Source organism: Tetrao urogallus (genome assembly GCF_951394365.1).
Source record: "Tetrao urogallus genome assembly, chromosome: 8".
In the NCBI taxonomy this organism is placed as follows: domain Eukaryota; kingdom Metazoa; phylum Chordata; class Aves; order Galliformes; family Phasianidae; genus Tetrao; species Tetrao urogallus.
Genome location: NC_136821.1, coordinates 258122 through 279400, shown reverse-complemented (window position 1 = coordinate 279400; position 21279 = coordinate 258122). Strand labels below are relative to the sequence as shown.

At 35.4% G+C, this 21279-nt stretch overlaps 1 protein-coding gene across 2 annotated transcripts in view; it reads right to left on the bottom strand.

The window, feature by feature from the left end:
• The window catches only part of BAZ2B (bromodomain adjacent to zinc finger domain 2B), a gene marked incomplete at both ends in the record, with an annotated part of 51070 nt that overhangs the window by 9752 nt on the left and 20039 nt on the right, over positions 1-21279 (bottom strand). For both annotated transcript variants that reach the window (XM_079538937.1, XM_079538938.1), the window contains 14 exons: positions 2529-2673; positions 3862-3924; positions 5395-5638; positions 10636-10710; positions 12126-12340; positions 12714-12968; positions 14263-14403; positions 16821-16886; positions 18084-18110; positions 18357-18401; positions 18974-19039; positions 19762-19827; positions 20652-20713; positions 20820-20912. In XM_079538937.1, the coding sequence (XP_079395063.1) occupies positions 2529-2673; positions 3862-3924; positions 5395-5638; positions 10636-10710; positions 12126-12340; positions 12714-12968; positions 14263-14403; positions 16821-16886; positions 18084-18110; positions 18357-18401; positions 18974-19039; positions 19762-19827; positions 20652-20713; positions 20820-20912 (1563 nt within the window). The remainder of the gene's footprint in view (positions 1-2528; positions 2674-3861; positions 3925-5394; positions 5639-10635; positions 10711-12125; positions 12341-12713; positions 12969-14262; positions 14404-16820; positions 16887-18083; positions 18111-18356; positions 18402-18973; positions 19040-19761; positions 19828-20651; positions 20714-20819; positions 20913-21279) is intronic.

Sequence of the window (21279 nt, the reverse complement as noted above, 5' to 3'; positions counted from 1 at the left end):
CAAGAGGCCGTTTTATTAAGCTGACAGCCAGCTACTAAAACAAGTGCCATCATTCCTATTATGAAATCAAATATTCTCAAAATATTGAAGCACAACATTAAACATTTTACCCCTTTAGATAAAAATCATTACCAACTAAAACTGTGAAGTGTAACGTCAACATTCTTGACAGTTTCAAAGTTTGAAGAACTACCCAGTATGACAGACAGCCTACACACAGAAAAACCGGCAGATCACAGAATCACAGAATTGATGCAATCAGACAGTGCAGTCAGCAGTTGGCAACAAATGCCAGTTTCTGGAAATATTCAAGGTGGAGAAGACATATTTTAAATGCACAGGAAAACCATTTTTTTCTGTTTTCTGACCTCTTCTAGTCTTTCTTAACCATCTCTCTTCTATTAATGTTTCAGCTTCAGACTAAGAAACTTTTTTTTTTTTAAGAACAAAAAAAAGAATAAGGGCAAGGAGCTAGAGAATTCAACACTAACTTTTAAACTTATTTTCATCAGAAAAAACAACCAAATAAGCAATGATCTTGCTTATGGTTAACGGCCAAAATATCCATAAAATTTGCCTGTTCATTCTAGGAAATTGTAATTCCTATGAAGACAAGTAGTTAAAGAAAATAATACTTCCTCTAATTAATACTTGAAAATACTTGCAGTATACATCAAGGTACAAACAACCTGAATACTAGCATAATCAAAAGAACTATGCAAGAGAAAAGGGTATGTTTTTTCTTTTCAACTGGCAGTTGTCTAATGTTTCAAGTGTTTAGATAAAAGGAATTAGGAGTGGAGAAAGTACAGAAAGTGTGAAATGGAAAACAAAGACACGGAAGGACGAGGGAGTAGTTCAGAAATTCAGAGTATGTGCATTCGGGAGGACTGAACTAAAAAAATAAAGATATGCACTACAGTTCTTGGCTAAAGATTTTGTGCTTTTTCCAAACTACAGTAAGACAGGCAGTTGCACTTCAGTGCTTTTCTTCATGTAGGACTGCTGAAGCACTTGTGGCTTTACTTCATTAGAATATAATAAAATAGGTGGACAACAGGAATGCAAGTGGTACAATATCTGGTAGGTTACCTTTTGTACCCAATCAATCATGGGTAAAAACAGGTCCAATAAAATTATGCAGAGACATAGAACTATTTCTTTATGCTACTCATTAAAAAAAAAAAAAAAAAAAAAAAAAAAAAGACAACTTGAAGATTAGGATTAGGTTTAGGACAAGTTCTGTGGCTCATGTGGAGTCTAAAAGAGGACTCAAAATCGTGGACGCTGTAATTTTTAATTCGGTAGTTTAATTAGCAGTTTTAATTAAGTACATTTCCAGAATGATGCAGTACCCTTGAGATCCTGCATTTCTCATGCGCATTGGAGTTGTTTGGGTTTGTTTTTTTTTATTATTGCTGAGGAAAAAGTTGAACCATGGGCTTATGCTTCATCTGTATCAGAATTTGAAAAGATTTTTCCATGATCAAAAAATAAAAACTGCTCGAATTTATCAATTGTAATATGCAGAAAAAGATCTGGTAATAGCGGAATTTCTGCATCTATCCAATTGAAAATGTGAGAAGATTCAATTAAGCATGGTATACTTGTGTAAAGAAAAGAAAATTACATTCAAATATTTAAATAAAGTAAGTTTAATATTTACTAGTTTAGAAGAGATGTGAGAAATAAAGATACGAAGCTGTATTGGTGATTTAAGTCTTTAGTACTTCTCAGTGTGAAAAACAATTTTCACATTTATTTTATCAGACCATTGTGGTTTTTGTGGTTTAATCTCGGCAGGCAGCTAAGCAGTGCAGAATTGCTGGCTCACTTTTCACCCCCAACTCTCCCCAGTTTTATTGTTCAGCATGAAGTTACATGATACGAAATGTGCCTTTCAACAGTGGGTATCAGCTACTGAGTTTTGTCCTCTTCTTGTGCACCCCCAACTTATTTGATGGCAGGAAGGTTGAAGAATGGAACAGATCCTGACTCTGTGTAAGCACTGCTCAGCAACAACTATAGCACTGCTGTGTTACCTGCAATATTTTCATTACAAACCCAGAATACAGCATCATACAAGCTTGTAGGAATAAAACTGCGTCCAAACCAAACAAGTGCACAGGTATGTATCAAATCTTCAAATATAAAATATTCTGTGTATTTGCACACAAAAAAGTGACAGAAATGAGTATGTCTACTATGATCATCTTGCTTTCATATGCAGAGTTAACTGTCAAAGAAATAATTCAAAGAGACAAAAATGAAAAAGCGTAACATATGTAACTGTAACTTCTGAAAATTTACAAAATATTAATCCTCACTTCACAAGAGATATTAAATGTCTTCCAACCAGTAACATAGTATCAGAAAGCATCATATAAATGAAAGACTTCTACCGAGTACCTGTTCAGCCTCAGGTTGAAGATGAAGCCTAAAGATCTCACTACACAAAATCACTGCCCGCAGACTGGCAGCACGTCTTGCCATGGCATGCAATGGTATGAAGTCGTTCTGTTTCTTACCTTCGCCGCTTTCCATGCCTTCCACAAAAATGCCCCCACACTGGGGCAGAATCCAGTACCGACGCCTGTAACGATCTTGACCAAACATCATTGAACGCAAACAATGTGAGGCTTCAAATAACTTCTTTCTGTACTGGCTTTGTTGCTGTTTAAAAAAAAAAAAAAAAAAGGAAGGTGCTATAATTCTATAGGTGAAAAATAATCAAGTGCTTTAAAGTTTATTAAATTCTGGCTATTCTGGTTACCAGTGACCGGAATTTCAAGACTTAACTGAGGCACTTTTAAAGGTTTTTTGTGTGTATTATATGGTACTCTTACTCGTGATTGCTGTCCTGATTATTTGACTTGGAGAGATGCCTTAAAAAAAAATAATTAAATTACTTCCTGATTCACCTTACGTGTACCAGCTTTCCTTTAAAAGCATTTTTGTAACGCTAGGACCTGACATTCTTAACATTTGCTCTCACAGAAGAAAATGATTAATGAACATATTGCAAGGGAATGCCTGAAATTCTATCAATTAAGGAATAAGAGTAAATGGTATGAAGAGCACTTGAACACGGCCAAACAATGAGTGCTGCAGCCCAATGGAAAACTAATGAGATATTTTAATCAGCTCATAAAAGAGTATTCAAACAGAAAAAGTTATCTGAGGGGAGCTACCAATAATTTCAATTCCTTTGTTCACTTTTTGCTCTGCTAAATTGGCACTGTTGGAAGACGGGTATAGTTCTGGACTGCTGATTTTTGTAATTTGGATGTGAGAGAAACCAGGAGACAAAGTTTTAAATGTCAGACTTTCTGACAGAAAGAATAAACTATTTAATAAAAACATGGGCCATGACTAGAGCCTGACCTACAGCACTCTCTTATTCATGTTTCCTTTCCTCTTTCATTGTTTTGAAATCTCAAGCAAAGGTAGCTCTCTATCAGTCTTGAACAGTTGCAACAATTAGCCAACCATAGGAAAGGATAAGAACTGCCACCAATTGTATAATGAAAATCTCACTGTCTCTTGGACACAAAGCTTTATGATCACTTTATAAATCAACAGACAGAAGTACATCAGTTAGATCTCAACAACAACTTGTGATGTGGAAAGATATAACCAACGGCCTTCTGACCACTGACTGTGTGAAATCCACTAATGCAACAAATATTCATGGATTAAAATAACCAGTCATAACCAGCTGCAGCATTCATATTTTCATCAAATGAAAGTTTATCCTGATTAAAATTTATAATAAGGGAGAGCACTGAAGGCGATGGCTTGTAATTTCAACTCTTGAAATCCCACAGTCAAATATTAAATGCAACCAAGACAATCTCTCACCTTTGTCAGTTTTTCAATCTGCTTCTCTAGTTCTTCTACACTTGCTGTCTGGTCTCCATCATCCTATAATCACCAAACATATCGTCACACCAAAACCATCTCAGGATAAAATCAGTCTGTCTTATTAACTTTATAGTAGAAAAGATGTAACAGAAAATGAGCCTTCAAATGTGAAAGGCAAATGCTAAGGGTAAAAATGTTCAAATATTTGCCTGTTGACTATGTATATATGACAAATGTATCTGACTAGGAACAACATGACTGGAAAAAAGACCTATCTTTCAACAGCATCCTAGACACATATGTAGCAGAAAGATGGTGACAAAACATTGACAAGAGCTTTATTCAGTTGAACAAAATCTTGGGTATAATGAGAAATTTAAAAATAGTAACAATCCTAGGTGCTCCCAATTACTTACAACGTAAGAGAATGGTTTCAAATTCCACGTCTCTAAAATTAGAGAACCAGAATGAAGCCTTCTAAAATACTACATACAGCACAAATGCAATGGAGTACTTTTTCTGGAGGAGTTATAAGACCTCCAGAGTACCAAACTGTAAGACTGTATTTAAGGGTAAAAGACGAGTAGAAAGATGTGGGATTAGATTCCTAGATATTACCTGTTTTAAACTCTGAAATATTATTTTGTAAGAAGACTATGCTATATCGTTAAGGTATTTTCTTAAACTCATACAAAGTAATTGTAACAAATCCAGAGGAGCAGCAAAAATGGCTGTTCCTACTCTAGAAACTAGCTGGGTCACTTATGAAGAGTGTTCCCAAAAATTTGAGTTCAGACATTGTAGGCATGTATTGTTCAAAGAGTCACTGGTATTTTGTATTGCTTGTCTCTTTATACAGCACAAAAAGCTGGAGTTCTACAGTCAATGTTACAAGCCCATGGCACGCTACAAACACTCATTTTGTCTACAATTCAGCTCAAAATAACAATGTTCAATGATCTTTCCTACATCTCATCCAATATTGACTAGTAAAAACATTATCAACTTGTGTATCAGGTACAACTGAGCACTGAAACATACTTTCTGCAATATTCATTATCCCAGAAAAGTTATGAAAAGGCACGTGGTAACGTGACAGGTACGCTTCTTTAATAGACAAATGTTAAATACAACTTAATATGTCTTTTTAATTAAAAATGACCTTTATTCTACACCAATCAAAACATCAGTTCATGCTCATTTGCTTAAAATGCTGTGGTTCTCAGGATCTTGCACAAACTCTCAAAATTTCAAGAAAATTAAGATGAAGCCAAAAAAAGCAGAAAGCTATCAAGAAAAGAAAAATACACTCTTGAAAACAATTTATGTAAAAATTTTTTTTTTTTTTTTTTTTTTAATTTAAAAAATTTAAAATTTTTTAAATAAAATGGATGTTAAAATACTTTTCCTTCATTCTTATTGTAAGACCTTGGGGACGTGGTGCAGAGCACCCTAATGTTGCAGGGAAACAGAAGAGAAGCAAGTTTCAATTTACCAGTTAGTTCCATTTCAATATTTAAAATCCCCCACCTCATCCTCACAAACTTCTGCCTTCTTTCCTTTTTTGTCTTCTTTGTCCTCTTCATCCTCATCATCCTCATCTGCCTGATCATCACTATCATCATCGTCATCATCATCATAATCACTATCCCCACACTTCCGTTTCCGTTTGCGGCCTGGTGTTGATGTTTCCAAAGAATGCGGCTCCTCTCCCACTTCACCACCTCCTGTTGCATCTCTTTTGCCAGTTTTTTTTGCATGAATGATTCTAAGACTTTAAAAACATGACAAGGAGTGAAATTATGGATCTTATTTGTAGCATAACCATACCTTTGTTCCTGTGTGATTAAAAGTGAATCGTTTTATATCAAATTAGCTCTTCTGATCTATGATCCTCTACATTTTATTACCTATTTATTGCCATTAAGCAACAGGAGAAAAATCAGGTTAGAGAAAGCCCTTAAACCTCTTATCCAATTCTGCCTAGAATTTCTGTTTCTTCCAGGTAAATTTTCATCACATACCCACTTAAAAGAAATAGAATACAAGCGTGCTATTGAAAAGTTAGTAAAGACAATTAGAAGAAACAACTATTTATCTTCTGTTTTATGCATCTTTATGTATCTTTATAAAACAGCTGTCAAACAAAAAACGGGGGAAAATCTAAGCTGAACGTACGAAACTCTTTGTATTTGCATGGCAACAGCAAAGTTGTTTTTAAAGTAATTTTTTTTATGTCAGATTTCTGCGTTGTTGTTTTTTTAATTATTGTTTAGTTATTTTATCTTATTTCCCTTTAGCACAGGCCTTCGACTGATCTTTCCATTCTACGACATACTTTCTTCTTTGAGAAGTCATGGTTACCTAAGCTTTAGGAGACTCAATCAAATCCTTATTTTTCCTTTTATGAAAGAAAAAGGAAACTTACATACCAGTAATTATAGTTGTTGTAGACCTTCTTCTTCTATAAAAACCCTATAAGACAAGATCCCACACAGCAAAAATTACAGTTCCACCTATCAGGAAGCTAGCAGGCAAACATGCTGAATCGCAGGAGGTATAGATAGCCAGGCCTAATCACTTATAAAGCAGACCAAAAAATGCAACTGACTCAGAAGAGATTCATAAACGTGTAGGGAAGACAAAGATTTTGTAAGAGATGGCTGGAAGAAGGTAGGATGGGAAAAGTAGAACGGTAACGACAAACACGATTACCAGCACGTAATTCTCCCTTGTCATACTTCTCTCTCTTCCCATCCTACAACACAATATTCCATACAGCAAGTGGCTACAAACATGAGTGTTGTAAAAGTACTTGCTTCTTGACAGATGGACTCTGACGAAAGTATCAGCTTTTTAAAAACGCTGATAAAACCATGCCAGTACCAAACAGCACAGATTTTAATGAAGTTGTCACTGCTCAACTGGTAGCAGCCCTCTTAAAGCTATTTTAGTAATTCATAATATTCTGGATAAAAAAATTTCTCGAGCCTTCCAGTGAATTTGGCAGTAAGTACTATTTTCAGCTCTGCTACAAAAAGCTTTAGCTCACTGAGTCCAACTGAGATGTCTGCCGAGTTAATTTTTCAGAACATTTATTCTTTTCTACGGGAACTTCACACTATCAAGTCCTTTTCAGCTGGACTGGAAACTTGTGCCTATGTACATTAATCATCCACCAAAACAAGCCACTAATCAGCAACCGCATTGAATGCTGCGTGATGGTACCATTGAAGAGACAAATCAGATTGAGATAATCTAGAAGACAATTCACTAAAAAGGCTAGCAGATGAAGTGCGGTGATCAGAAAACACACTCATTTATACATCTAGAATAAATGATAACAAATGAAAAAAGCTTATTTTGCTAGAACTGAGAACAAAGATACAACATTGGAAAGCACCAAAGGAGGAGACTTGCACGATACTAGAAGTAGGAATGGAAATAAATCAGAGATGCCCTCTTTTTATAACAACACAAGCATCAGAAAGCAGCTCTTTTTATACAAAATCATGTAGAGGTAGAAATCAATGAGAATGTATCTTAGAAAAAATGTTCAGATTTGTGAATATGGCATAATTTTCTTGCCACTACCTAAGCACATGGCAAACAAAAGTTTATTGCATTCACTCAAAAAACTTTCTTCCACTCATCTTTCTTTCACATAAAGATCAAAAAGACTTCTGTAACCACAAAGAATGCTGTGAAGCCCTCTAGACAAAACAGTAGGCGATACTCAGGTAAGTGACTTAAGCCTGCTCTTCCTAACCTGTAATGTTCATCAGATCATGGAAGAAAAACTCACCTTCTGATTTATTTTTTAATCACTCATCATAACTTCTGTACCGAAATCAACTATTAGGAAATAGCAAGGAAAAGAAATTCTAAGCATCACATTCTCCTAACATTCTTCTTCTTAGCTCTCAAATAATGAAAGTTTCCCGAATCAGAATTACCTCCTATGCAAACTCAGGATATAATTCCTACCCTTAGGTAACACTGCTTTTGATTTACCATCATCATTTACAGTTGAGATGGTCTCACTGGAGAGTAATTAACTGATAAGATGCATGGCATAATACTGGCATGTTAAAAAGAATGCTGTAATGAAAATCTTGTTCTGCAGTATATCAAAGTTTTGTAAAGAAACACGTATTATCCTTAAAGTAGCCATGTTCCATTTTTTAAATTGATTTTTTCATTGACCAAGTGACAAAAGAGATGTCAAGAAGAAGGCATGTAATGGAAGAAGAGACACTGGAAGTTAGGATTATCTAGTAATAAAATCAGCTGAATCATCTCAGGTGAGACAGTCTGCTGACAATATCTGTGATATAGAAAGAAAGATGATTTGACCTGATGAGACAGATGCATTTTTTTTTTTTTTTCCTACAAAAATGGTGATTGGTATCAAGATCCACCCCTACATGCAACAGAAAAGGCACCAGGTGCAACCTCGCACTGCACAGAAGAAGAGTTCCATTTCTGACCATAAATGTTATTATCCTTATCAATGAATTCAGTTCACATCTTTAAAGAAAAGGAAACAAAAGCAAGCCAAAAAAAAAAAAAAAAAAAAAAAAAGAGAAAGAGAAAAAAGGAAAAGAAAAGCTACATGCTTTTGACTCCCCTTCTTCAGCCATCGTTTTTTGTAAATCTTATATGCATGTGTGTATACATACATATAAACACATGGAGATTTTGTGTGTGTATGTGCGTGTCTGCATACATGCATATATAAGTATATATACATAAATTTTTTTTTTTCTCCTTCTGATATTCTGCATATCCAGGTGAGGAGCTAATCTCATCAACAGCTGGAGCATAAACATAAAAAGCAATCCATGACAAAACCTCACACATGCAGAATCTCTTCTTATCCCACTCGGATGTAGTTTAAGGCAATCTGGACATCATGGTATGATGATTTACACAGCATACACAGACATAGTCTTGTAAACCAGGCTGAGTTGGAATACATCCATTTCTCAGTATCCTTCATTCTACTACTACATGCTTTCCACATGACGAGTTTGTGTTTTGAGGGTCATGTAGAGGTTTGTGTACTTATAAGAGGAGTACACATCCATTGATAACATGGCAAGTAGTCAACAGACCAGATATTCCTAAAACTATTTGGAACAGGAATGTTTAAAAACTAGACTGAGCCCCAAATGGTTAGGGAAGATAACATACAAAAACCTAAATGCAGAAAAAAGATCAAACAGAAGACTTTAAGTTTCTCTTCAGAGAAGCCCCAGAACAGCTCTAAGAGTTTATAAAAATCATCTGACATACAAAGAGAGCACTGTTTTAAACTGATCGATGAAGGCTTTTCTTAAAAGCTTCTGAGAGTTAATCAGAAAAAAAGTAAAAAATTCAAAGATTTTGAATCAAGGATGAGATAGAGGAGTCAAAGTCTAGTGACTTCAAAGAAGCAGAGAATGTCTCAGAACACTCCCACAGTACTTACACTTTAGAATAGGACCAGCACTACTGTTAGCTCCTATCCACACAGGAAGGGGAAAAGCGAAAAACAGAGGAATGACTGTAGAAATGAAGAGGAGCATGAGACTTTAGGGTCTTACTCCCCACTATTTGAAGGCAAAGAAAAGAAAGATGAGAAAAAGGAGGATTCTAATCTACGAGTACTTACAGTTCGATGGAGGGAGAGAAAGACTAAGTGGCCCCATGGGGGACAATGACAGGCAAGGGTCCCAATCTATTAAGAAATAATTGGCTAAATAGGACTTTACTGACACTTCTAGAACTATACAGAATCATAGGATGGGTTACAGATGAAGACAGGAAAAGTCATGTGTACTACACTAAGAGATAAAATGCATTAAGCCTGCATACACAGGGATTTGTGTTATTAGTAGAGAATTTATTTTTATTGGTCTTATTTTTTCCTCTACCTCCCTCTTGTCCTTCTTCTGTACTTCTTCTTTCTTCCTTCGCAGATACATTAAAGGGAAAAAAGGGAGAAACAAGATTAGAAACGTAAGTACCTAAAGCAAGGGGTTAAAGAAAGGATTCACCATTCCTGGTAAGAGGTAAAGATGACCAAGAAAAAAGAAAGTAGAGTCTGGCTATACATTTTTACCACCTGTGATTCATGAAAGTTATGCCTTCCAGCTTCCTGGTAGTTGGAGCCATTATGCTTGCTGTATGGAATTTTGTCTTGTAGGATGGGAAAACAGTGGGTATGAAGCTGAAGACACTTTAAAAATTCCAATTTTAGCTTAAATAAAAATACCAAAATATCTCAATGTTTGCATGCTAGAGATGATCCCTAAGTATAGGGAATGATGTAACAAACATAAAATGGAAGTGTTAATATTATGTAATATAAATCAGTAAAATTTGATGGGTGACTGTTGCATGAAAACTGTTTTAAAATGCCTTTCAGAAGGAACACTGCTAAGCATGGTAGGTCCAAATAAACAATGTCAATCACAATATGACAGCTCCTGTAATATTCTAATAAAATAGATTTCACTTTTTTTTCCCCCAAAGAATACAAAATGGACTCAACTCTAATTATGAGGGGCAAAAATCCTCATGCTTCTTTAACATGTTACAAAAGACCGGTGCAGGACCATTCTAAATTCACATCCACCTGAGTTAGATAGTTCAGTTACTAACTTCTTGGTAAGCCTGTAATGGTACCAGCTAATTTTGTCCTTAGAACCAACAGACCATATAGCAGCATATATGAGCAAATGCAAAGAAGCAATACATAGTAATACTCAAGGAAATGAAACTTACTTCCGAAGTTTGCCTTCAACCATCCATTTATCTCTCCTTAAGTTCGACATATAATCAATATTTTTATCAATTTCACTGTCAAAGACAAAATAATCCAAAGATAATTGAAATACCATTAACAGTGCACTTGCATGTCTTTTTCTGACAAACATTTACGGAGAGATTTTTTGTCTCACTAAACTATCCAGATAAACTCTTAAAATACAAAATAAATAACTTTAAAATTAGCGAGTTCCAATATTAGAAACATCTGCGCAGTTTTTATTTACAGACATCAGGCAGTTTTTATTTACAATGTGATGCAAGTTTGCAGAAGTATGTAAATCAAAGAATTTGACATTTCTTCTAATAGCTTGCATTTAACGTGAAGCCTCCAACTGCATTAGCCAAAAAGCATCTTGCCCTACACACAAGTTATCACAAGTACATACACAGTATTTCACTGGGACCCTTTATCCACAAATTAACATCTATCTTCCTGTACAGAAACAGAAGAACAAGAGATAGACAGATGTAGTAAATTCTCTGGGAACTACATCAGAGAAATTCCAGACTCGACATGTTAGCAGTTTATACTTGTTTCAATGATGAAAATAAAACACAACCCAGTTTTGAAAGACTGCTATGGATCTGGTTTTACAGTTGGTCATCTACAGTAAGTGAAGGAGTTCCTTGCTATCATTAATTTGATTAAATGCACATTGATTCTCTTACAAACTACTTGCATAGTACTTGTACCATTCAACTTGCCATTTCCCAGCTTTTTAAAACACAAAGAATTTCTTTCATTCTTGCACTGCACAAGACTGGTTAACTTTTGCAGTGTATCATACACCAAAAGACATAGAATTGGCAATGCAACAAAAGCACTAATCAATTTGGTCATATAAGACTATCACAGTAAGCAAGCACACAGAGGTGTAAATATCCCCAAGGCTGCCACTTCCTAACTTTTTATCACATATTGCTAAGTTTTTGTGTCTTTTATGTGACAGCTTCTTTTACTTATAGAATGCTATACATCACTACACAATATATACAATATATACACAATATATGACTACACAAACTATACACTTTCTTGAATTACTGCCACAATAAATTAGATTTCATACTTCAGCTGATGATCTACTTTGCATTTGAACAGAAGAGGATTTAAAAAAAAAAAATCAAAAGGAAAAGAGAGTATTAGAGAATCATTACACCACTCTTCTTAATTATTCCCCAGAATACTTAGTACATATCTTTGTAATCAATCACATCTTCTCCAATTTTAAGTTTTGAAAGCAACAACAAAAAGCAGACCAAACAAGGAAAACTTCTAATCTTCCAAAATATCAGACGTTTGTAAAGACAAGTAGTAGTAACAGCAGATTTCAGCTTACTTTCTAAAAACGTCAAGACACATCTTGGAACAAAAGTCTATATAATGTTTTTAAATATAACATTTAAATAACTATTTTTACATGTTTGTTTGAGAAGTAACTTACCTGACTACGCTTTTGCTGCAAGCTAACTCATTGACAAGGAAAGCTAGCACTGCTGCTTTCTGAGCTGGAGTATGTGCCTGAAAAGCTTTTGTCTTCAAGCTCTCTGTAAGCTCAGTTTGCCCACAATGAGCCTCCATAAATATCTGCAAAATCTCAGACACGTTATCTCGATTGATGCCAACATTCAGTAAGTGCTCCCCAAGAATAGTTTTAACCTAGAAGAAGGATGTTTCAATCAATCACATTTGAAAGTGCTATCTTCACCGCACTCTGCATTACTGTTTATAAAATAGTTATGTGGTTTTATTTGCTTTTATATACAAGCATTTCAGTGAGGGTACTTCTTTTGACTACTCAAGTGAAAATCTTTAACGGAGAGAAAAAGAGAAGGACCACTCCTTCATGTGTTGGTAAGAATAGAGATAATACTAATATTAAATAAACAAGTTAAATGAGAAAAGGCATGGTGCAGGTGGACCATCTCACACACTACAAAGAAAGTATTCATAAGCTAGGATTTGGGTTATTTTTTGTTTCGTTGGATTGCTGGTTCATCTTTTTTTTAATTATGGATTATTTTCTCATTACCTTGTATCCTGTAACAAGTCCTGGATCACAAACAGCTGCAGAGACAAGCTTTACAAGCAAGTCTTGTACTTCTCCTCTGCTGTCTCCTATATTCAGCAAACCTTCTTGAAGAGTACTCAGGGAAGGCACATCCGTATTCACGTCAAAGCCGAGAACTTTACCAAAGTTACGCAAGAACTGTACTATCATGAGACAATCTGAAAACGTGCTTCCAGACAGAACAAGGCCTGGGATGCGAGGCAGCTCTGGCAAAGGCTGAAATGGAAAAAGAAGAAAAATAATTCAGTAGTATATTTCAGAGGGTAACTTTCTTGATTAGTACTTTCATATGACATACAGCACATGAACAATAGAAGGTGAAGGCAACATAGGAGCTGCTCCCCACATCCCACCTGTAAATTTAATATAACGCTGAAATACCCTTCATTAATGTTTATCTTCTTCATTTATTTTAGGAGGGCATCAACTAATACTTCTTGTATAAGAAGGTTTTCATACCCTATTTGGAGCCAAAGTACTTTCAAAGGTAGTATTAAAGATCTCTGGGAGCAGAAGGAAGTGTAATTCTCCTCAGAAAGGTGGACTTGAACTTGATACAGGTGAAGTCCTGAAGGACAGGAACTAAAAACACAGAAGCCTGGAAGAACAGCATTTCGACAGGGAATAACGGCCTGTAGTAGTTGCACATTTGACAGAAGTTCTCTTCAGTGCCTACATACTGAGAAAATAGGCATGCTTCTGATGCTAAAGCAACTCAGACTAACGTAAATCAATTATGCAAATACACTTCAGGAAAAAGTCCACCTTTAAGCAAAAATGTGTTTTAACTAAGGAAATCAACACCACTTCAGAGTTTGTCTTATACTGTATTTATATATTTCAAATATTAATATAATTATCCAAATCAATACTTGAATGCTTTGGCAATGGCTGCAAGAAAAGTTCATATTTTCTCAAAGACAGAAGACAGAGAAAATAAAATGGCTGCTTGGAGAATCATGCCTCGCATGTTATTATGTTGGCCCACGACATCAAAGGCAGATGTAGGTGGTGTGGGAGTAGAGGTTGAACCATCCCACCAATATTACATTACATGTTATTGTTGGGCAACATATGGCAGCAGACAGGCATTCTGACAAGATGGAGACTGACATGCAAGTGTGGATGAAGCGAAGGTGTGAAACTGAGTTCCTCCATGCAGAAAAAAACTGCTTCCACTGATATTCATTGACACTACGACACTTATGGAGCCCACACAGTAAACGTGAGCACAGTGTGGCAGTGGGTGGTGAGTTTCAGCAGTGGCAACAGTGGTCACCTCCACTGGTGCATATTTTTACAAGCATAACATGCAGGCTTTTCTTCATTGCTGGCAAAAATACACAGCTAGTGGCAGTGACTATGCTGAAAAATAGTGTTTTGTAGCTGAGAAATGTCCTCTAACAAATATTGTTGTTGTGTTCCTTGTACCTATTGCAGTTTCCATAGTAATAGGTAGGAAGCATTACTTTCAGAGCAACCAATGTATATTTTAAATTGTTACAATTACCTTCTGGTCTGCTAAGCACATATCTTCATTAGGCTTCTTTAGCTCTTTTGCCATTTCTAGTTCCAGTCTTCGCTGTTCTAGTTTACGTTCTTTATTTAACCTTTTTTCGTCACGTTTCTCTTGCTTCAATCGCTCTTTTTCCTTCAGGAGAATTAAAAGGGCAGAGAATAAAACCCATGACTATTTAAAGAGGAACAATCTAAGAATCTGAAAAGCATTATTTATGTAATTTCAATAATTACCACAGCAACTTAAAGAATGCACTGAAGTAAAAAAAGGTGGAATCTACACAAATAGAATCCCTCAGTTTGACCTGCAGGTCCTTGCTCAGCCATGCTGCTTTCCAGCCTCCTCTGCTTGATTTCTTGTGCAGGGAGACAGAGAGCTCTTGTGCTGTCAGAAAGGCATCCTCAGAGTTGTCAGCTCTGTTCTGCCCCTAAGGACTGCTTCCCAGGGCATCTCATCCAGTGGTTCCTTAAACAGCCAGCAGTTTGCTTGCCTCCACCCGTTCACCAGGCCCAGATTCCTCGAGTCCACAAACTCACACAGGGCTTGTTTTTTCTACAGCCCAGCACCTCCAATCTTAACTTCTCTAATGAGCACTGAACACCACATCCAGCAATTCACCTATCGTTCTTTTCTCCAGTGCCTGTACCAGGATGTTATCCTCAAAGACATAGTAATCCAAATGCCTGTTTAGTTTTTCTGGATTACAGTCTGTTACTTTTAAATTAAATTAATGAACATTCTTTAGTGCCTAAGATTCAACTACTTCTCTGACAAACAGATGATATGATAATGGTTATATCACTTCAACCTCTTAACTATGTCTACTTTATTTATGCCATCACTAGCATAAGCAGTCTCAGATTTCATATACAAAAAATAGTTTCATATAAAAAAAATATAAAAAGTAAAACAAAAAATTTAGATACTATATTTTGGCACTGATATTCCCTTGAAGATAATATCGGGGTTTTATTTGCAAACAACCTCCCAGGATGAATCAAGATGCATATTACTTTATCCTTGTCTACTAGAAGTGGACAAAGAAAGCTAACTTAGTTGCAAACATAAGCAGCTTCACTGCAAACGTTTGTCTTAGGAAAGCTATTACCTACTTTCTTCTGCAGCCTTGTAATGAAATTGAGTCTGGACTTCTGAACTAGTTATTCAGCTAACTTCTATCAGGGTTACAGCAGATTAAGAGCACAGAAACTTTGCTGTCTTTCAAATGGTGCTATGACTAAGAGGAATATTTAATTAGTTAAGGGTCTGATTAGTGTACTTGATAGAAGTACTTTGATAGGAACTGGTTTAGGTTGTGCAGATGCAGACTACCAGCTTCTCATGAATGCTTTTTTCCCCACCTATAAGGAAGCCATCTAATATTCTTTAATTTATAAGCAAGGCAACAATCTGTATTACCACAAGCACTCTAATTTTGCAGTACTTCAGAAGAAACACCTTAATTCAGTTGGCTAACGGACAACCAGTTAAGCAGTGCAGAAGGTGTGAAGAATCTTCATCACTAATCCTCATAATACTCGAGTGGTATCAGACCCAGTTGTGATACAGTAAGTTTATATAAATGAAAGCAATCACCAGAAATATTAAGAAACACCTTTCATAAGCCACGTGCAGCAATGTTGAAAATAGTTGAATGGTTTTCAGAAACAAATCAAAAAATCTATGAGTTTAGATGGTCAGCATCAGAAAAAGTCTGAAATTTTGTAAAGTGAAATCAAGCAATGTTTTGTTGTAAGTTCAATATTAGTATGTTTTAAAAAGAAAGTAAGCCAAATAACTAGAATCACAAGCAAGATAAGGTAAAACGTTCAGACATTAAATAACATGAACATTTAGGGCTCTACCTCCTGACTGAGAATTTTAGAGATTTTAGTAAAGCAAAATGAGAGGGGAAGCATGTGTCTTCTGAAATGCAATAGTATGTTCTAAGTAGAAAAAATATATTTATTATGGTGTAATAACCCTATCTGCATGGTTTCATGCAAAATCCGCAAGTCCAATAACTTTGGAATGGAATAAGATGTGCAATTTTAGCCCTAAGTACTGAATAAAAGTTGCTCAAGAAGTCTGACAAGCGTGTTTATGATCTAACTGTCCATATACACAAGAACAATAGGAAAAAGAAAGAAAAAAAACAAATTTCCTTTCTGGGAAATACTGAGGGCTCTGAAGTCACTACGCAGTTCTTGATGTCTTGTGACAGAAAGACATTGCCATCAAGGATGGAAGGAACCTTCTGAGACCATCCGGTTCCACCTCTGCCCAGTAAAAACCCCACTCAAGTAGGCTGAGCTGCAGCTTCCTTGGGGTGCTATTAAACCATCCTCAAAATAAACTTTTCTTATCTTCAAAAGGAGTTTCTTGTATTTAAATTTCTGCCAGTTGCTTCTTTTCCTGGCTCTGCGCTGTGTACAAATGACACACCATGTGACTGCAACTACAGGTAAATGAAGGACAAAGCTCTTCTTACAGATCACCATGGAATGAAATACTGAAAACATCAGAACTATCAGAGGTCAATTACTCACTTCTGCTTTTTTACGTGCTTCCATGGCTTTCATAAGCATCATATGTTGTCTTCTCCTCTCTCGTTCCTATCGAAGCAGATAAGATTAGAACAAAACTAATCCCACACATTAACATCGGTTAAAAAGTTGAGTGCAAGTTTAGCATTAATAGACAAGTCACAGTAAATACTAAATATAGAATGGCCAAGTCTGTGCATGTTTTAGTTCAGGTTTAGAAAGCAAAATACAAGAACAATCAAAAGCAAAAAGGTAAAGCAATGAACATGGAGACAGTGTAAAAAAGAAGCATACAGATTTACTTATGGTCAGTTGTGATGCTGCTCCTTCATAAGCTGGCAGAACAAAAAGCATAATGGTTGGCTGGAACAGATCAGTTACCTTACATCTGCTATTAGGGAACTTGATATTTACTTCTTCAATAGCCAATTCAGCAGAAAATTTTTTTAATGGTTGTTTTAAATATTGCAAATATTAACATTTTTATGATCAAGCAACAAATTAGTATGATGAATTTCTGCAGCTCCAGATCAGTCCTAAACAGACTAATGGTGGCACATATACATACATGCACTGAAGTTATTGATGTCTTTCCCTCAGTAAACTTTGTCAATTACTTCAAATACGTTAAGGAGCTGCATTCTAGAGCAGTATGTATGTTTTTTTCCTAAAAGCCTTAAAAGCTGTAGAGTAGATCTTAACGCCAGTTAAGCAAAGTAAATTCTATCACCTAGTTCAGTGAGGCTACAATTATCAGTCTAATGTTTCACTCCACAATTACAATGCTATTTACTCTGACAGCTAATTTGTTCAGTACTTTACAAACTTCAGAGAGATACAATCCTGACTTCCTAAATAAATTAATCCAAATCACTGCTAAAATCCTCTGGATACATTCCCAACGAACGGGACAATGTTTAGAAAATTATTCATGTGACAACCTACTCGTGTTTGCATTTATTATAACTTATGTTATTCCCTGATTTTATACATTAGTCCAATGTACACTGGGACATCAGCAACACAGATTACAGTTTAGAAGGTCATTTATAGACTGTCACATTCTATTTATATGTTTGAGACATCTTTTTTTTTTTTCTTAACAGACAAGACAAGCAGATGTATGCAATGCACTGCGCTGTAAAGCCATGCAGCAGTATGTAATATGACAGCAGCCAGTGCTACATTTTATGCATTGCTATGACAACCATATCACAACCAAATCACAATGCGGTGTTAGATGTACAAAAATAAACATACCCATACCATATCTAGTCTATGCCTCTCCAACTCCTGGTAGAAAGAGTTGGCACAGTATTATGAAACAGAAATCACAAAGTCATAAAACCACTTTAAAAACCCCCAAAAGACCCCAATACCAAAGCAAGCAACAAATCATAAGATGAAAGAAAAAATGTGCAGGAATCAAACCCAAAAATTTTAAAAGGACACATTTTAAAGATTTTTATCCCCCATACAGCTTAAGTACTGGTTTATAATTGGCATTCTGCCTGCCTGGTCAACTAAATGCATACTCACTTGGTGCTTGAGAAGAACAGCTTGTTGCCTTCGCATCTCTTTTTCCTTAAGCAAAAGAAATGTATTCAACGTATCAAAACATACATCCCAACACTTTGGTATAATGAAACAGCACACCCCAATAAAAATTTTACTTCATGTATGCATGTATTCTGAGCTGGGAATTCAGTGTTAAAGTACACCAAGAACAAACATTAAAGCAGTAAGAGAAGTGCACATATTTCTTCCAGCGTTTGCAGAAAAGTTCTAGAGGCTTCTATACACACAGCCTGCACAAGACTTCATTTGCTGGGAAATAGCAAAATATTTTGATACTGTGTGCTTGAAAAAATATTGTGAACAATGCTGCTGTACCAGTATTTCGAGTCATGCTAACCAAATATCACGTAAGAAAAACTTCAACAGTATACAAAAATAGCATCTGCATAAATGTGCTTTTCTGTCTTTGTGTACGCCACTTACATCTACAAGATGGTGCTAAAGAACGTAACATATATATTCTAACAAAAGTATTCATATGTCGTATCCATTCAGTTCCATACTCAGTGAATGATAGCTCCTGATTTTCTCTATTAACAAGTTATTAAAAATAACATCTGCAGCAGATCTAAACTAACCTTTATTCGTTTTTCAGCCTCCAGTAATTTAGCATTTGCTGCTTCTTCTTTCTTCTTCTTTTTTGCCTGTGCACGCAAAATAGATCACTCAACAAGAACATCACAACTTGAAAATAATTTGTTCAGAAATAAAGTACATCTTAAAGCATTCAAAGTGACATTATGTATTAAGAATACAGTCCAAGCAATTTTGTCCTCATGTCGCATAATTATTCATAATTGATTTTAATTCTTCATTTGGCACTTATAACTATCAAAATCAGAACACAGAAAAAACAAAACATAAGTAGCAAAAAGATGAAACTATTAGTAGGAAACTTGAAAACTAGCAATCTGTCTCTGTTACTCTATTATAGTACCAGCATATTATGTGGGTATAATACATATCTTGCAGCACATGTATTTCTGTAAGTGTTTTAAAACTTCTGCATTTCATTCAGTGCATGGCATGATTCTGTGTTAACATCCTAACACTGCAAAGTTATACAGCTGAAGTTAGCTTAACTATCTGACTTCTATTGGTTTTTGGATAACAAGATTATTTGTGCAGGAAGTAAGGAACCCATGAGTATTTCCAAGATTTGGTTTTAAGTTACATTTATTTCTATTCTTTTTTTTTTCCTTTTTTTTGTAAGATGAAATATTTAATAACAGATTTTTTTTTATCTGACCCCCTAAGTGCATGTTGTTAGATCTGCTTGCTTGGTAACACTCCTCACTACGTGTGTGACTCCTAAAGGACAGCATTCTTAAAAAAAGAATTGTATTATTTGAGCTACTATGTCTACCTCTAAAATTTGCTGAGCTCGAAGTTCTTTCTCCATTCTGATTTGCTGGATACGCTTAATCTTCTCCTACAAAGGGAAGAAAGTTGCTTTTTTTTTTTTTTCTTGTAAAGACAGTATAAAGAAAAAACAAAACCAAAAAACAAACAACAACAAAAAAACATTAGAAGACATCTGATATCCCTGAAGGAACCACCCACAGCTATGCACAGACACACATGTTTAAGAAGTCACAGCAGTATTTTTTTTATTTTTTTTATTTTTTTTACACCTTTAAGAGGAGATGATTCTGTAAGTGAACTAGCAGCATTCAGTCTTAACAGGCAATGGTAGAGATATCTAGCAATGAATAAAAATGGCAGCTATACCATGAAAAGGGTGATTTGATGCAATCTCACCTAACAAGATATAGAGATCTCAAATCGTTAATTTCTACCTTCATTCTAGGTTCTGGTTTTTCAATCAATTGTGGAGCAACACGCAGAATCTGAGTATTGCTAAACCCAAAGTATGTCATCCAGTAAGCGTCACAGCCGTGTATCATGGAGAACACATTCACAATCAAGTAGACTTCAGTATTCCCAGATACAGGCTTTGGGTTTTGGTAGATTTGGATGCCTTAATTTGTATTGTATAGGAATGAATTTTCTAGTTGCTGTAGTGTAACAAGAATAACAAGAAATCAGGTTGAGGCAACAGCCACAAGCTGACACAAGCATGTTTCATTTCACACACACACACACACACACACACACACACACACACAAAGCTAAAAAAATCAAAGAAAAACCACAGAAAAAAAATCAAGCTAAGCAAACTTGTAAATTTTGTTCCGAGCTTTAAAAATATATACTATATTATGAAATAATAAAAAATCAGCACTCTCAATTTACCTGCTGTTTCATTATCTTTATCTGCTCTTTTTGCTTCCGCTTTTCCTCAGCTGCCATGATAGCTTTAAAAAAATACAATTGAAAAATTAATATCAGCAGAAAATAATGAAGGACAGATAACTTCACATCCATCGTTTTCAAAGTACCCCTCACAGGTCTGATCCATACCTTGTTGTTTTTTCGCTTCTTTGGCAGCTCGAGCTTGTTCCTGCTTCTGGAGTTTTCTCAGTAGCTTTATCTGTGCTGCTTGTCTAGCTATTTCTGTTACAACAAGGAAAAAGTTCATAAAAACAGTTCTCTCTAACAATAAAGATAGAACTCATATTCCCATATGTGTGTGAAGAACAAGAAATCAGTTGATTTATTTTTGCACGCTTTATCTTGAAAACATTCAACCACCAAATACTGTCTGTGGTATCTACACACTGATATGTGCACTGTAAAGTAAGTACGCAACAGAAAAAGAATATGAACAGTTTCTACAAAAAAATAATGCACTGCTTTTGGAGAAATTTATCCATGAAGTGTGAGATAGCATCCAGCTAATAATGCTGCTTTGTTTAAAAGCCAATTTCTTTCTTTTTAAATAAGAAATTACTTGTCACAGAGTACTAGATTGGCATTTAAT